Source organism: Lutra lutra, chromosome 12 (genome assembly GCF_902655055.1).
Source record: "Lutra lutra chromosome 12, mLutLut1.2, whole genome shotgun sequence".
NCBI lineage: Eukaryota > Metazoa > Chordata > Mammalia > Carnivora > Mustelidae > Lutra > Lutra lutra.
Window position 1 is genome coordinate 72,070,386 of NC_062289.1, and position 15,762 is coordinate 72,086,147.

The window sequence follows — 15,762 nt, forward strand, 5'->3', positions numbered from 1 at the left end:
GCAGGTGCACAATCAACACTTTAATCATTCCAGAGGCAGGCTTTGAGCAGCTCTGCAGCGGCCCCCAACAGCCACTCTGCAGTCCTGAAGGCCAGAGTACAGAGCAGGGATCAGGGCCCAAGCCCCCAGGGCCAGAGAGGCCTCCTCGCAGGACCCCAGTCCCAGAGCAGGCAGTACTCACGACACCAGTGGCCGGTGACTTCTCCTCCTTGTGTTGAGGAGGCTGAGCTGCTTTAGACCCCTTCCGACCAGGAGCAGGCCTTCGGGGGATGCCAGTGGGGCCAGGAGGGGCCAGACGCCAGCAGACAGCCCCCCAGGGAAGGTGCGTGGTTCCCTGATTCAGGGTGGGGGGTGGCTGAGGACCTTGACAAGGGTGGTGGCTGAGTAATCCAGGAGACACTGCTCCAAGTACATGTGAGGTAGCAGCAGGGCTGGGCGTGTGTCTGTTACTGCGATGTCTGGAGGGTAGGCGGAGGCCCCCGGAGGTAGGCCAGGCGGCTGGGGTGGGTGAGCCCAGGGACTACCAGCTGACCAGCCTCAGCTCGATGGTTTGTCCATCCTTGGGGGTATAGTCAGCAATGCCTGCAGAAACAGGTTGAGCATTGGCGGGAAGGGTTAGCAGGACAGAGAATCCCACCCCCTACCACCACCTCTTCTTATGGACAAGCGCTCTGAGGCCAGGGTGTATGAGATCTACTGAGGGCTTGGTGTCGGGAAAGTGGGAGCTGTCCAGAGCCAGTCTGGAAACTGAAATCAGTGTGACCTCAGGGCTCCTGAGGCCCCCAGGTTCATTTTACAGTGGGGGAGCCTGCCAGGCAGAGGGGCAGGACTTGCTCAGTGTGGTCTGGAGGGAGAACCAAGACCATGAGTGAAGTCTGCTGGTGCCAGCCTCTCCCCACTAGAGACAGTCAAGGCCCCAGCATGGCATCTGGGGACAAGCCCTAGCTCTGCTCTCATCAGTAGTGTGACTTTGGGCAAGTTATTTCACCTTTGGGAGTGCTGGCATTCTCATTACTGTCGTCATTTCAGAAATGGGCTTGCCCCAGGCTACACCCTCCAGCCCAGGCTTTATCAGTAATAGAGGCCAGATCTGGGGTCTCCATCTGCCCCCTCTTTACTTCTCAATCTGTTCAGAAGCAGGCAGGGAAAGAATGGCTTTTCTTGGGCTCCCTCAGAAAGGCCCACATTCTGGAAGGCACTTGGCCCAATGCCTGGCACTCAGTAGTAGGTGCCCAACAGAAGATCCGGATAGCAAGAGCAAGGACAGATGACCCTTCAGAATCTGTCTGGTGACCGGGCTAATGCACAAGGATGCTCATGACTGCTTGAACTGTAGGAGTTAAAACCCTAAATATCCAGCAGGAATGGAGAAGCCACACACACAGCCTCCCCATCTCACTCCACGCCCCACTGCAGAACCCAGTGCTGAGGCAGGCCCTGCCTGGCTCACACCAGTCGTGTGGCAATCCTTGTTCTCCAGCTGATGGCAAGCGCGGAGCCCGGGGCCATCTCCTAACAATAGGGATGGGTCCCGGAATGTGCCCGTGTCCCAATTCCACCTTTGTCTGCTTGGGGCAAAGTTTAAAAAGGGAGCTGCCCTGGGAAGATGCAAGAAGGGTGAGGAAGCCAACAAAAGGAGGAGTACGGAGTCCCAGGGAACAGGGCTGGAGCCCAGGTTACACGAGCCCCGAAGTCCTCATTCCCTCTCGACTCTGGAGACTCGAGGTAAAGGATATCATAGAGTGGAAGCTAGTTTGCATGGCTTCCTGTTACCTGCAGCCCCAAATACCCTTGTGAGTGATATATTCTACATGGCTATTCCAAAGGACGGGGAAGATCTACATGTAACAACACAGAGGTCTACAATATGTTAAGAATGAGAAAAATAAGTTGCAGGGCGCCTGGCCAGCTCAGTCGGTAGAGCAGGTGACTCTTGATCTCACGGTCATGAGTTCGAGTCCCACACTGAGCACAGAACTTACCTTATTCCATTTTTCTTTTACTAAAGCGATAGAAATTTATCAAGTTTATTAAGTGAAAATAAAGAAAAAGCTCTTAAGACAGAGAGGGGGGTCCCAACAGGGTTGCCCTAGAGCTTTCTTTAAAAAAAATAAATAAATAGAGCTACTGGGTGGCTCATTAAGCGTCTGCCTTCAGCTCAGGCCATGATCCCAGGGTTCTGGGAATAAGCGTCCTTGCTCAGTGGGGAGCCTGCTTCTCCCTCTCTTCCCAGCTCCTGCTCTCTCTTGCCATCTCTGTTTCTCTCTCTCAAATAAACAAATAAAATCTTTTTAAAAAATAAAAAGTAAATAAATAAAATATTTGTTTAAAAAAAGAAAAAAAAATTTTTTTTAAACATTTTATTTATTTATTTGAGAGAGAGAGAAAGTATGAGAAGGGGGAGGGTCAGAGGGAGAAGCAGACTCCCTGCCAAGCAGGGAGCCCGATGCGGGACTTGATCCCAGGACTCCAGGATCATGACCCGAGCCGAAGGCAGTCGCTCAACCAACTGAGCCACCCAGGCGCCTGAAAAAAAATTTTTTTAAAGTTGCAAAACAGTATACAGAGTTGCCAACCCAGTATGCTCACATTAGCCACACACAGCTACTATGCATTTGAAGTCTTAGAACAAAAAAAGCATGCAAAAATGCCACTCATAATTTTACATTGATTATATATCTCGGAATAATAGTATCTTGTGTAATTTGCTTAAATGAGATGTATCGTTAATATTAGTGTCACCACATAGAAAATTTGGAATTACACACATGCTTCGCATTTAGTTTCTGTCGGATGGCATTGCTACAGAGCGTGGCTCCATTTTTCTGAAAAAACTTACTTTTTTAAAAAAAATTTAATTTATTTATTTATTTGAGAGAGCAAGAGTGAGCGAAAGAGGGAACACAAGCAGGAGGAGTGGGTGAGGGAGCAGACTCCCCACTGAGCAGGAAGCCTGGTGTGGGACTCAATTCCAGGACCCTGGGATTAGGATCTGAGCTGAAGACAGACACTTAACAACTGAGCCACCCAGGTGCCCCAAAACTTACATATTTAAAAAATTAGCTGGAAGAAAACATACCAACAGTTAAAAGAAGCGATTTCTGGGGAGCAAATGATAGGTGGTTTCAATTTTCCTCTTTTTTGCCTGGTTTCCTAGAGTTGCCACAATAACTTACATAAACATTCTTAAGCATTCAGTTCAGTAACTTAGAAACCACTTCGCACATCAGTTATCTTCTGAGGCGGAGGCCCGGAAAGGCTCAGGTGAAAGCCAAGGTGAGCCAGGGAAGCCTCAAGGCAACAAGGCCAATGGGGGGAAATGTCCAGAGGTGGCCGGCCGCCAGACTCACCTTCTAGCAGCGGGGTGTCAGGGGCTTGCAGGAGCTGCCAGAACTTGCGTTTCCCAGCTTCTTTTCCCATCACGGAGGTCAGGTAGGGGCCTGACAAGGAGTTCCGTGTTTCATACCTACCAAAAGGAGAGGCAGAGGGAGAAGAGGTGACTTTTGCTTCCACTGACCCAAGGGCAGAAGTGGAACTATCCCCACCAGGGAAGTCCTGGTCTTTCCTTTCCAGGCCACGGGCCTCACCTCTGCCCCTCTTCTGCTGCCCTGTGACGCTGCCCGCTCAGGGGACTTCACCCCTGCACACTGACCAGGACCATGGCCTCCAGGAAGGGACACCTGCTACGTGACTGGCTCGGCAGCTGCCCCCTCTCTGGAAGCTGGCATTGCAGGGGTGAGGAGCAGAAGCCATCAGCACCACATACAATATGCCAATGCCCAATGAGAGAGGGCAAAGCCAGCATGCAAAGAGAAGCAGAAGGTGCGGGGCAGAGACACCTGGTGGTAGCAGTGGGTCTCTCCTTCTGGAAGGTTCTGTGGCTCAGGAGCACTCCCCTCTTCTTGTGGCTGGGGGGCTCAGTCTTCTCTCCGATTCTACACACCTCATGCTCCCCGTTACCAGAGAGGACTGGAGTTAGGTTTCTGGCCTTGGCAACTAAGAGACTCCTTATTCACACCACCTGCCCCCTGAGCTCCTTGTCTCCAGCTGTGCATTTCTCCAAACCATACGGACACAGCTGCCAGAGGGGTCCTCTTAAAAGCCCGTGGGTCATGTTCTTCCTCTCCCCAAAAGGCTTATCAATGGTTCGGTCTTAGAGATGGAGGGTTTTTATATTCTTAAGAGACAGAAAACCACTCAGGGTGACTTCGTCCAAGGGAAAGTGTTGTTTGAGGGGGTGTCGCAAAGCAGCCCCCATTGGTGTCATTCCCTAACTCTGTGGGTCCACATGGCTGCTTGGAGCACGTCTGTTTCTCTCTCTTTCTCCCTGGATCTCTCTTTCTGCAGTCCAGCTCTCTCAGCTGGGCATTCATGTGCCTCCAGACATTACCTTCCTGCCTGGCCTCTGCACCCAGTAAAGGCACCCACCTCCACTGACAGAACTCTGTCCCTGATTGGTATCCTTGTTGTCTCAAGGTCTGCTCGACAGCCGCCTGCCAAGGTGCTATGTGTGCGGCCATGTGGGGCTGTGTGGGCCCCCGTAAGGGCTGGGGTATGTGCTGCAGGCTACTGGGAGGAGAACTGAGGCGGGCTTAGTAGTGAATGGAGTGTTCGGGGCCAGGGAAAGGCCTATGAAGTCACAGCTGCCGACTCAAACTCAGGCTTGACAGTAACTCGGGTCAAGCAGCTGAGAGCATCGGGCTCCTCCCACACCTGGCTTTGTACCCCTGCTCCTCAGCGAACAGTCCTTATTTGAATGTTATTCTTTGTACACTTTATATCCAATTTGCAAAGTCATTTACGGTTTATAGATGTCTGGAGCCAGAAAGAGAAGGGACTTTTAACAGCAAACATGATAGTACGCATCTAAGTCATAGTATAACAGAAATAACCCAGGGTCTGGAAGAATATTTGTTCTTTGAAGGGGGGGGGGTCTTTGTATATCTCAGGCCTGACATTCCCTGGCCCGGACAACCATCAGGCACCAGCTGTGGGCACTCCCTAACTGCAGGGTGTTGTCCTTTGGGAACTCCACATGGGCACAGAAATTGGGGCCCACAGAAACTGAGGCATATCTTTCTAGAAGAGAAGTCTGGAGTCTGGGTGACCTGGTAGAAGGCACTCAACTCCTCTAGTTCAGATTCCCCATTGGTAACACAAGAATCCCATCCATGTTATTCAGGCACGGACATGGCTAGGCAGAGAGCAGCACTCCAGAACTGCCTGGCCCCAGACTTGTTGTATCTTGTCAGGGTGAGAGGCAAGTTTAAGGATGTTGCCCAACCTCCACACCTTAGAGGACTTGCCCAGGGTACTTCATCACAGGGATGAGGCCAAGATCCTCTGATGAGAAAAATTCTGATTCTTTCAAAAGCTAACCTGTGTTAAGCTTACTAAGTGCAGGGGCCACGTCCTCTATGTGCACTAATTCTCAGATTCCTTGCATGGCCCTGCGAGGAGCAAGGCACGGCTGGTGTTCTCATTGGGTGACAGGTCAATAACGAACTGGTTCCAGGTGGGAGAGTGGGAGAGTGATGGAGCTGGGATTCCAGTGTGGATGCTCTACCCCCAGAGAATGTTCTCAAAGCCATTGACAATGCTGTCCCGCAGCTGCCAGTTTCCACTACAGCCCAGGCAATTCAGGAGTGGAGAAAGGAAAGCAGAGCCTGGCCCAGCCCCTCTCCCGGGGAACCTCCTCTTCCATCTCCATCCCATCCGTGTCCTGTTTCAGGGATGTGGGGGTCAGATGGGGTGAGGACTGGGAGGTGGGGGGGGGGTGTCTCACGTGAATCCTGTGAGTTCCTGGGCCTTCTTAAGGACATCTTCCAAGGAGGCCCCAGCAGGGACAGAGATGCGGTGTCTGTATGGTTGCAAGGCATGGGGGACCTTCAGCATGACACTGATGAGCTCTTGGGTCTGTGAAGGGGTCTCCACAGCTGGCTGCAATAGGACTATGCCAGGGAGAGAGGAAGGGGTAGCTGGTGTGAGGGCAGGGGGCCAGGTGTTAGTCCTTCTTTCCTCCCTCAAAGACACTGTGGCCCATTTCAGCCAGCATCACCGCTAGTTCCCATCCCAGCCTCCCCTGTCTTTAACTTCCATGTTCCCCCGGCTGCCTAAGGTTGGGCCCCTTACTGGTAGTTTTGCCTCCAGTACCCCCTTCCCACCTATCTGCCACACAGCACCCCAGAGGGCTCTTTCTAGAACATGCATCTGTTCCTATCACCTCTGTCCCTGTTACCTCTGAGGGTTTCCCCTCCTCTTCATTCTCCTGCCTGCAACTCCGGCTCATTCTCCCAGAGTCCACTCTCTAGTAGGACCCTTCCCCCAAATTTCAGCCTTTTATACCTCAGAACCTTTGTTCCTGCTGTCCTCTCTGCCCTGCCCTTGCTACTGCTCTTCTCCACTGGAAAATCCCACTCACCAACTCAAGTCCTTCTCCCAGATGAAACCCTGATTCCAGCTGCAAATTGTGACTCATTAGGATGTACCAGTGCTACCCAAAATGTGTCCCTCCCCATTCATCCACTCAAACATTTCTGGCCTGGGGATCACACAGGGGGCTGTGGATTCATGGCCCACCCAGAGCTCTCTCTTTGGTATCTCTCCCCCTACATTGTGGCTTTCTGAAAGCTGACTGCACCTTGCTGCCAGTGTGTCCCACGTGGACCATCAAACCCCTGCTGACTCAGCAAACCAGGACTAGGCAACCTCCCTTCCCCGGGACCTGCAGACTTCAGGGAACACTCGGCACACTGAAAAGAACAGGGCTCCCTTTGGAAGGCCCAGCTACCTCTTGGTGCCTTGCAGTCTGGGGAGATGAGATCCACATAGCTCTTGCCATTCAGGACAGGCAGCAGTTGGGAAATTATGAGAACATTCTTGAAGGCCCCATCCTGCATACTGGCCAACAGAGCAGCCCTTGCCTCGAGGCATGCCCTGCCCAGTTTCTCTCCAGGAATGGATGAGCTCATCAGTAACTAGGGACAGAATGGGGAAGAGAAGGAGGAGGCAGGTCAGCTGGCACAGAGGAGCCAGGTCTCCCAGTCCCTGACCAAGCCACTGCCCACCGAACACCAGACTGGACTCTGGCCCCAAGCTCTCTTTCCTACCTGCAGCGCCAGAGGGGTGCTGTAGACATTCCCAAAGTGGCCTTTAGAGGTCTGTGCCTTGAGGATCTTCTGTCGTACTGTACTAATGGCCTGGGTGATCCGGTGTCTCTGATTGGGATTGAGGTTAGATTGCTTCAGACAGGTGAAGGCTAAGCCCGCCATGGCCGCTGTGTCTGCAATGGACAGAACCAATAGGGATCATTCTAGGCAAGGCCCTGGGGCAATGGGCTGCCATCAGAGGCTTCAAGAAGGGGCATGGTCAGATCAGCGTTTCAGGAAATTTTCACCAACAAGGGGGATCAACGGAGCCCAGTTTGTCTAGAACTTTCCCAGTTTGGCCACTGTTAAGTTCAGTGTCCTGGGATGCCCCCTAGTTCCAGGAAAACAAGAATGGTTGCTCACCCTACCCCCATCTACTGTTTAGGGGTTAGAGGTTAGGAAGAGAGCCCAGAGAAGGGAGGCTCAAGAGGACTTTATCCTTCACCACTCATTCCCAAACATACCTGCACTTTGGAATCATCAGGGAAGTTTGGAACAGATTGATGGCTAGGTCCACACCCAGGTGATCAGATTTCATAGGCCCAGGGAGCTGCCTGGGCTCTGGAGGGTTTGAAGCACCCCCCTCAAAACTCCTGCCCCCACCCCGAGGTGATTTACTGGGTCCACAGTGGTTCTTCTATAAGCCTCCGGCAGAGCAAGCCCTCTGTGACCTTCTCTCTGTGGCACCACCTCACCCCTTCAACCTACTCCAACCAACCCCAGCCTATGCGAGGCACACACACTCATAGAACGCCTGACCTACAAGAGACCCTGAATCACAATGCCAAGAAAGGGCACTGGAGGCCCCAGGTAACACACTGAGGTAGCAGTTCCACAATCCAGGTCTCAGGCTTCCCAGCTCATATGAGGACAAGATCATAGCTATGTATCCAGAACTTTCTCCATGCCAAGCACCATGACAACCCCTTGACTTATAAGGCATCTTCTATCAGGATACTGCTGGGAGGTTATTTACAGGAGAAACTCAAACAGAAAGGCCAGCTGACTTGCCCAGGGTGGCCTACAATAAGTGTGTGACAGAGCTGGAGTCAGGGTCCCAGGCCTGTTTCAACACTGGCTCATGACCACCATACCACACACACGAGCCCTCCCTCATAAAGGACTCCTTTGTCCCAAGGAAAGGTGAGCATAGGGGGAGGTGGCCTTCAGTTGGGGCTGGGGGATGGCGGAGTGCCAGCCCGGCTTTAGCTGGGCCTCGCCCACTCACCCACAGACAGGTGGTCCTGTTGGAGGTGCTGGTCATGTTCCACGGAATAAAGGAGCTTGCCCACCACGCTGTCATGGAGCCGCTTCTGGTGGACACACAGGGCCAGGATGCTCAGGCCATACTGGTAGTAGCTGGTGCGGGGGTGGCCCTTGTGATTGGACCCTGGGAGAGTGGAGACCATGGGGCAGGGGCTTCATGCCAGGCCTGAGGGGTGGCCACTCTGCCCCCTCCCAGCAACCAGCCCGGCCAGCACATAGGACCCCACTGCCCACACTTCCCAACACCCTCCTCTGGGTCACGGGACCCTTCATTCTTAATTCCCTCAACCCATTCTTGCTAAGGGTCCACTCTGTGTCAAGTGCTGTGCTGCTCAGACAGGTGACCAAGCCAGCGGTGACCAGCCAGGCCTCCAACCGTAACAACCTGCACCCACAGCAGCATGATTAGAACTGAAATGTTGACCAAGGTCTCTGGGGCCACACAGTAGAGGTCTTTGAGGAGCTGGGGCATCAGGGCAGGGTTCTCTAAGAGGCAATGATGCTGGCCAGGTGGGAGTGGGGAGGAGGAGCTAAGGTGGAGCAGGAAGCTAGAAGCGGAAGGAAATCTCCTGGAAAGAGAGAACATAAACGAAGACCCTGATCTGCAAGCTGAGAAATCAGCATGACTAAAGCCAGAAAGGCAGCGGGGGTGAGCCAGGAAGTGGGCCCACAGGTCCTGAAGAGGAGAAAAGGGCAGGCGGATGGGCCCAAAGGGCTGTGGACACAGCAGTGAGCTGCCTGTGCAGGGTCTGAGCAGGGCTAACGAGATCAAATTTATATTTCAAATGCTTGCCCTGGCTGTCGTGTGCTGAGTTGAATCAGGTGGCAGGACAGTTAGCAGAGAGAGGCTGAGGAGCAAGCAGGATGGAGGCCATGCAGTCGTCCCAGAGGCATTCAGTCAGTCCAGTCGTGGTGGCTGAGCAGAACTTGCCAACAGAGTGCATGTGGGGTACAGGAAAGGCTCGATCAAGGATGGCGACTGCAGCAGGCCCAAGCCTCTAGGTGGATAGTGAGACAGGCAGAGCGGAAGGTAGGAAAGTGGCCTGGGGGATAAAAACGCAAAGTTCTGACTTAGATGCTTCCCCAGAGACTGTGATCTGATGAGGGCCCCCCTCCACACTTAGCAGGCCACGTCCTCTCACCAATGGCCCTCTTCTCATCTTCCAGGAACCGCTTCAGCTGGGAGACCAGCCTATCCCCCTTGCGGCCTCCAACGAACTCACAGTTCGCCCTGAGAGCCAGCAGGTAGAGGGCCAGCTGGCCCATGGAGGGCTTGGCCTGGTTGTTACTGCTGTCATCATCAACGGCAAGCCTAGGACAAAGCCAGTAAACAAAACTTCCGTAAGAAAATGCCACCATGGTAAGCCTGGGTTGGAGTACCCCAGGAACATCATAAAGTGAAAAGAATCCTAACAATTAGGAATTTTGCTAGAACTACCAAAAGTAGACGGAGTCAGCTCTGCATGTCGCAAGGTGCATGCCATACATATTTCATAAAGATAAAAAATTAGACTCAAGGACAAGCCCCGAGGACTCTGACGTCCAAATGACCTATGGTTGCCCCCACCGTTTTGATCACACTTTGCTCATACAGTCTTCCCTCTCTTCCCCCTCCCTGCCCTGTGTCCACTGTCTGAGAGGGAGTCCAAGCAGGAGCTGCTTCGTGGTGTTCCCAATCCTCATCTCTCATTGAAACACCCACACTAAGCCTCAGAAGGCCTCCCCTTAATGCCCCCTGGAAAGGGAGCACAGAGTTAGACGCTGCTAGGTCCTGCTTCTGGGCTTGGGTGGGGGTTGGGGGTGAGGGCACGGACTGTGGTCATGGATCAGTGATGTCTGTCTCCAATCTAGTCAAGCCAACCCCATTCTACAGATGGAGAAAGTGCCAAAGGAGACAAAAGTTGCCCAAAGTCTCCCAACAAAGCAGTGGGATCCCAAACCAGAAGGCAGGTATCCCTTAGGAGGTAGAGCAAGGCATGGGGAAAGGAGAAGAAAGTGAACAGCGATACCCCAGGAGCCTCTGCTGGTAGTTGAGCTTGAGAATGTGCAGATAGAAGGCCTCCCTGGCCCCTGCCTGCAGGCTGGAGAGGCGTAGGCCCACGTAGATACTGGGGTTGAGGTGCTCCAGGGAGAGCCAGTCCATCCAGGGCAAGAGGCGCTGGCCCAGCCTCTCCACCAGCTTGCTGTCCACCTCTGGTACTTCTTAGGAAAGAGAACAGACCAAGTGAGGTTGTAGGACCAGGCCTTCAGGAAGGAACTGCTTTTACCTTACCAGAGCCTTCTCTAGAAAATAAACATCTCCACTCCACCTCCATCTGGCACAGGTACTACTTGTATGGGAAAAGGCGGCAGGTAAACAGGGGAAAGCAGGTATCCGAAAAGAGCAGTTGAAATGGGCCAGGGAGAGGTGGTGGGCTGAGGGCAGAGAAAGCTGGTACCAGGCAACCACTCTGCCACGAGGAGTAACAAAGAGCGGGGCCCAAGCCTCATGATGTGTCCCAAGCCCTGCACCCGACCTCACTTGGTCCTCCTCATGCCAGCCCTGTGGCATCCGTACTGTCATCATCGCTTTGCACAAAAGAGGAAACAGCCATTCAAAGTCATGTTGTGTCTTACATAGGCTGCAGAGCCAAGGATGAACCTTCCTGCAAAGCCTGTTCTTCGGTGCTCTGCCAAATCCATTTACAAAGACTGCAACCCACACACAGAATACATTACACACCCAATTTCAAAATACCGCAGGCTGGGGCACACGGGTGGCTCAGTCAGTTAAGCGTTGTTCTCTTGATTTCAGCTCAGGTCATGATCTCAGGATCCAGGGATTAAGCCCCCCAAGGGCAGGGGGGCGTCCCCACTTAGTGGGGAGTCTCCTTGAGGATTCTCTCCTCCTTTTCTTCTCCTCCCCCCACCCTCTAAAATAAATAAATCTTTAAAAAACAAACACAAAAAACAAACAAACAAAAAACCCATTCTATGCTGCCCATGGCTAACCGGGGCTGTCTGGTGGGCTTCCTCTGCGCAGATCTCAAAATAATGCTTTTCCTGCCATGTCTGTAGGTGCAGAGGACCTGATTCCGAAGAGTGAGTCAGTAGAAAGCCAACCATTCTCTGTGTGCTTTGGGGTTTGCCTGAAACTGAATCACGAAAAACACGAGGAAGCGGAAACCTCAGGGGCATCTCCAAGCCCCAGCTGACCTTGCCTGCCTCCCTTCAGGAAGGAACCTGAGCACCGTGGGTGGCCTGGGAGGCACTTTGGACTTTTCCCCATTTACTGCCTCCCAGTTATCTGCAGAGATCCAGTTGCCTCCGCTGTGGATGCCGGGCAGACTGCCCCTCCCAGGGGACTGAGCCCTGGAACTGCCACCAGAGCTCTTCCCCTGTGCAAGGACCAGGGTTCTTCTCATAACTGGCCCATCCCTCTTGGCTTGTGTCCCACCATCTTTTTTTTTTTTTTTTTTTTTGTAAGTAATCTCTATGTCCAATTTGGGGCTCGAACTCATGACCCTGAGATCTAGAGTTGGCATGCTCTACAGACAGAGCCAGCCAGGTGCCCCTACAGGTCTCACCATCTTATGCCTGTTTTCCCAAAAGTCACAGGTATCTGCTGCTACCTGTGAAGGGGCTAGAGGGGGTGGAGGTTGGGGACAGGGGTTGCTTTTCTTTCCTACTTTTCCTTCCTTTGCTACTCTTTCTCAGTATCTTTCTGAGACTGCCTCCCATTTCTGTAGGCATTTTCCCCTCTCTGTCTGGATCTGTCTCATTCTCTACCTCTTTCAGCCTGTCCTTCTGGTCATCTGTCCCTCTGTCCCTGTCTTTCCCTCTCCCTTTTCTTCAAACTGGTAGGAGAGCCTCACCCCAACCCAGCCCTGCCCTCCAGCAAGTGAGTCAGCCCTGGGATTAGAAGTGATAAGAAGAGGAACCAGAGCTATAAAGAGAGTCTCATAACCACAATTCACCCTCCTTAAAAGGAAAATTCACCTCTGTCATTAAAGTGGCCCAGGGCGATCTCCTTCCCATGGAGCCTCTTGCACACCAGGCCATGCAGCTCTGCCAGCTGACTAGCCTTGACATTCCGAAGGAGAGGAGCCCACCCTGGGCATTCCTGCATTCCTGCAGCTTTCTTGTCAATTTCACAACGGCAGCGCTTTGAACAGTAAAGTTTGAGCTGTGAGATCCTCCACACCACACCAAGGAGGAAGACAGAGAAGCATTCTTAGCCCATTTTGCAGGAGAGGGAATGAGGCCTGGGCAGCTAAGTGGCTCAGCTGTAGGGGGCTGCACCTGTGCAAGGACGAGGGTCCAGGGCTTCTGTCAGGTCTATGGGCCAACTACTTCAGTGGCTCATGCCCAGTGAGGTCTGGGTCCCAGGTCTCCCCTGGGGACTGTCTGGACGGGAACCAAGAGCCAAGGGCTGAGGGGTCTGTTTGCACTTAATGGAACACAGGTTGGAAGCTCCTGGCGCCCAGAGAAGACCGTGACCTGGAGTTCTGAGAACGGAATCCAGCAAAGCCCTGGAAAGCTGGAATGCCTTGGCAGGTCACCTGATTCCCCCAACCTTTGACTGACTCGTCTGTCATCTGAAACTGCCTCGCAGCTTCTCCAAAGACACCAGGACCCGGGGAGTGAAAGCATATTGCACAAAAGGCTGGGGGCAGAATACAAGGAGGGAAGCAAGATGGGTAGTCCCAGAGCACAGAGGCTTCCCTGCCTGCCTTCTGCTTTCTCCCTATCTCCAGTGCACAAATAGCCCCAGGCCTGCATTCAGACTCCCAGACGGTTCCCAACAGGCCCCTGGGGATGCTGGGACACAGAGCCGAAGCAGTCAGGTTCCTGTGTGTGCAATGTAACACAAATGTCTTGCCCATGATCTGCCCCCATGCCTCTCTCAGACTCGTCTCCATTAAGGGTGCCTGCACACTTACTTCCCTCTGCCTGGGATGCCCCCTACTCCTTTTCTTTTCAGCTCCTTTTCCTTCTCTGGGTCTCAATACCCGCTGTCGCGCCTGGTCCTTGGAGAGCCTTCCCTCAACTCTCTCCCTGAATCAGCGGCCCCCAGCTCTCTACCTCCATACCTGGTTCGCTTCCTTTTGCACTCCCCGCAGCCCCAAACACAGCACAGATTTGCTTCCTGACTTCTTTTAACTGTCCCCTTTGCTAGAACAGATGCACTAGGAGGACAGGGATGGGACTGGTCTCACTCTATTCCTTCCCCAAAGCCCAGCGCTGCACTGGCTAGGAGAAGTCTCAGTCAATGCATGTTGAATGAGTAAATAAACTAATGACTTTAATGGGAGCGGTTTTGTCTGGTGGGCTGTCAGACATATAGAGCTGACCCTCGAAGAATGTGTGTTTGAACTATGTGGGTCTATACGTGAATTTTTCTTGATATAGTACAGAACTTTAAATGTATTTTTTTGAAGATTTTGTTTATTTATTTGAGAGAGAGGGAGACAGACAGCAGAAGCAGGGCAAGGGGTAGAGGGAGAAGCAGACATCCTGCTGAGCAGGGAGCCTGGACATGGGGCTCTGGGCCTCATCCCAGGATGCTGGGACAGAGACCCAAGCAGAAGGCAGACACTGAACCGACTGAGCCTCCCAGGTGTCCCAAATCTACTTTTTTCCTGGTGATTTCCTCAACAACATTTTCCTTTTATTTTTTAAGCTGACTTTATCACAAGAATACAGGATATAATACACATAATATACAAAATATGTGTTGTTTATCTTATTAGTAAGGCTTCCAGTCAACAGTAGGGTATTAGTAGTTAGTTAAGTTTCTGGGGAGTCAAAAGACACACACAGATTTTGGGCTGCATGGAGGGTCGGCAGCCCTAACCCACCTTGTTCGAGGGTCAACCATAATTAATCTCAATACAGGGTGTCAAACACTGAGGTCTAGCTAAGTCCCAACTGCTGTGGAAGCCCAAAGGGGCAGATAAATTGTACCCTCCCACACATCCAAGCCTCAGTTTCTCCAGCTACATACTGAGGGGTTTGGACAAGGCGGTCCTCCCTCCTAAGGCCCCAGGAGGAAAGAAGCACAGGGTAGATCTGGTTACTTACCGCAGACATCAGCGAGAGCCCCCAGGCCCCCAAGTAGGAAGAGGAGGGCCCCAAACTGCCTCATGGCAGGAGCGTATAGGTGAACAGCGGGCGGGAAGCGCGACAGACTCCTGGAGCTGGTCTTGCACAGCTGGTCACTGCTCAGAAAGAGGCTGCTTCCTATCACTGATTAATCCCTCCACGCCCCCAGCAGGACGCTGCTAAATCAGCGGAGAAAAAGGGGAAAAGATCTGTAGCTGAATTGAAAGCAAGGCCAAAGAACAGAGGAAGGAAGGGCAGTGTTTTCCTGGAGGTAAGGAGTGGGGGTGGGGGCAGACAAATAGGAATGGTGTGAGACTTCCCGAGGCCAGCAACATTCTGTCCCCGCTGCCTAAGAGCACTGGGCAGGCACAGAGGGGCTAACATGGGATCTGCCCAAGTCTGTCCACCTGCGCCGGCGCAGTAGCCCCCTCACTGTTCCAGCGGTGGACCGGCAGGGCTGGGGTGCCTACCTGGTGCCCACCCCCGCCCAAAAGGAATCCCTGGGAGGGCGCAAGCGGGTCTGGGTCAGGGAGCGGAACTGAGCGCTGTGGCGGTCACGTGAGCGACTGCTGGCGTCAGCGGTTCTCGCCCGCCTGCCCCGAGTTAGGGGTGGGAGGGGCGGGAGCCGGACCAGACCGGCTGGTTTTTTCAACCAACCAGAAAGGCAAAACAAAACGAGGAACAGTATTTAATCACTTGAGACACCAGAACCCTGGGTAGCAGGGCTGCTTGTTAGGACTAGGAAAGTAATCTTAACAAAAACAAAACAGAACAAAAATCTCAGTAGAGGCTCCTGGGTAGCTCAGTCATTAAGCGTCTGCCTTCCCCTTAGGTCATGATCCCAGGATCGGGCTCCCTGCTCCCCAGCTTCTCCCCAGTCTCCCACTCCCGCTGCTTGTGTTCCTGCTCTCGCTATCTCTGTCAAATAAAGAAGTAAAATCGTTAAAAAAAAAAAAAAATCTCTGTAAGCAGGGGCGCCTGGGTGGCTCAGTGGGTTAAGACGCTGCCTTCAGCTCAGGTCATGATCTCAGGGTCCTGGAATCGAGTACCGCATCGGGCTCTCTGCTCAGCGGGGAGCCTGCTTCCCTCTCTCTCTCTCTCTCTCTTTCTGCCTGCCTCTCCGTCTACTTGTGACCTCTCTCTGTCAAATAAATAAATAAAATCTTAAAAAAAAAAATCTCTGTAAGCAGAAGAGAGAAGGAAGGATTCCTCCTCTGCATAACCCAACAGGAAAATCAATGTGCAAGAGTTAAGCCTGGCGGTC

General features: G+C 52.8%; 1 protein-coding gene across 3 annotated transcripts; it reads right to left on the reverse strand.

Moving 5' to 3' along the window:
• Positions 1-15,086, reverse strand: TCN2 (transcobalamin 2). 3 transcript variants are annotated; one of them, XM_047697293.1, is made up of 10 exons: positions 14,969-15,086; positions 14,478-14,677; positions 10,424-10,616; positions 9,557-9,726; positions 8,377-8,538; positions 7,110-7,282; positions 6,791-6,977; positions 5,786-5,951; positions 3,351-3,466; positions 1-582 (listed from the first exon to the last, which is right to left on the reverse strand). In XM_047697293.1, exons 2-10 carry the CDS (start codon positions 14,539-14,541, stop codon positions 521-523), a joined length of 1,293 nt encoding a protein of 430 aa, XP_047553249.1. In that variant the 5' UTR covers positions 14,542-14,677; positions 14,969-15,086; the 3' UTR covers positions 1-520. The 3 variants fall into 3 exon arrangements, with proteins under 3 accessions (XP_047553249.1, XP_047553250.1, XP_047553251.1); XM_047697294.1 differs by having other exon boundaries at positions 14,478-14,674; positions 14,969-14,993; XM_047697295.1 differs by lacking the exon at positions 14,969-15,086 and having other exon boundaries at positions 10,424-10,613; positions 14,478-14,673.
• Between the last annotated feature and the right edge of the window lie 676 nt (positions 15,087-15,762).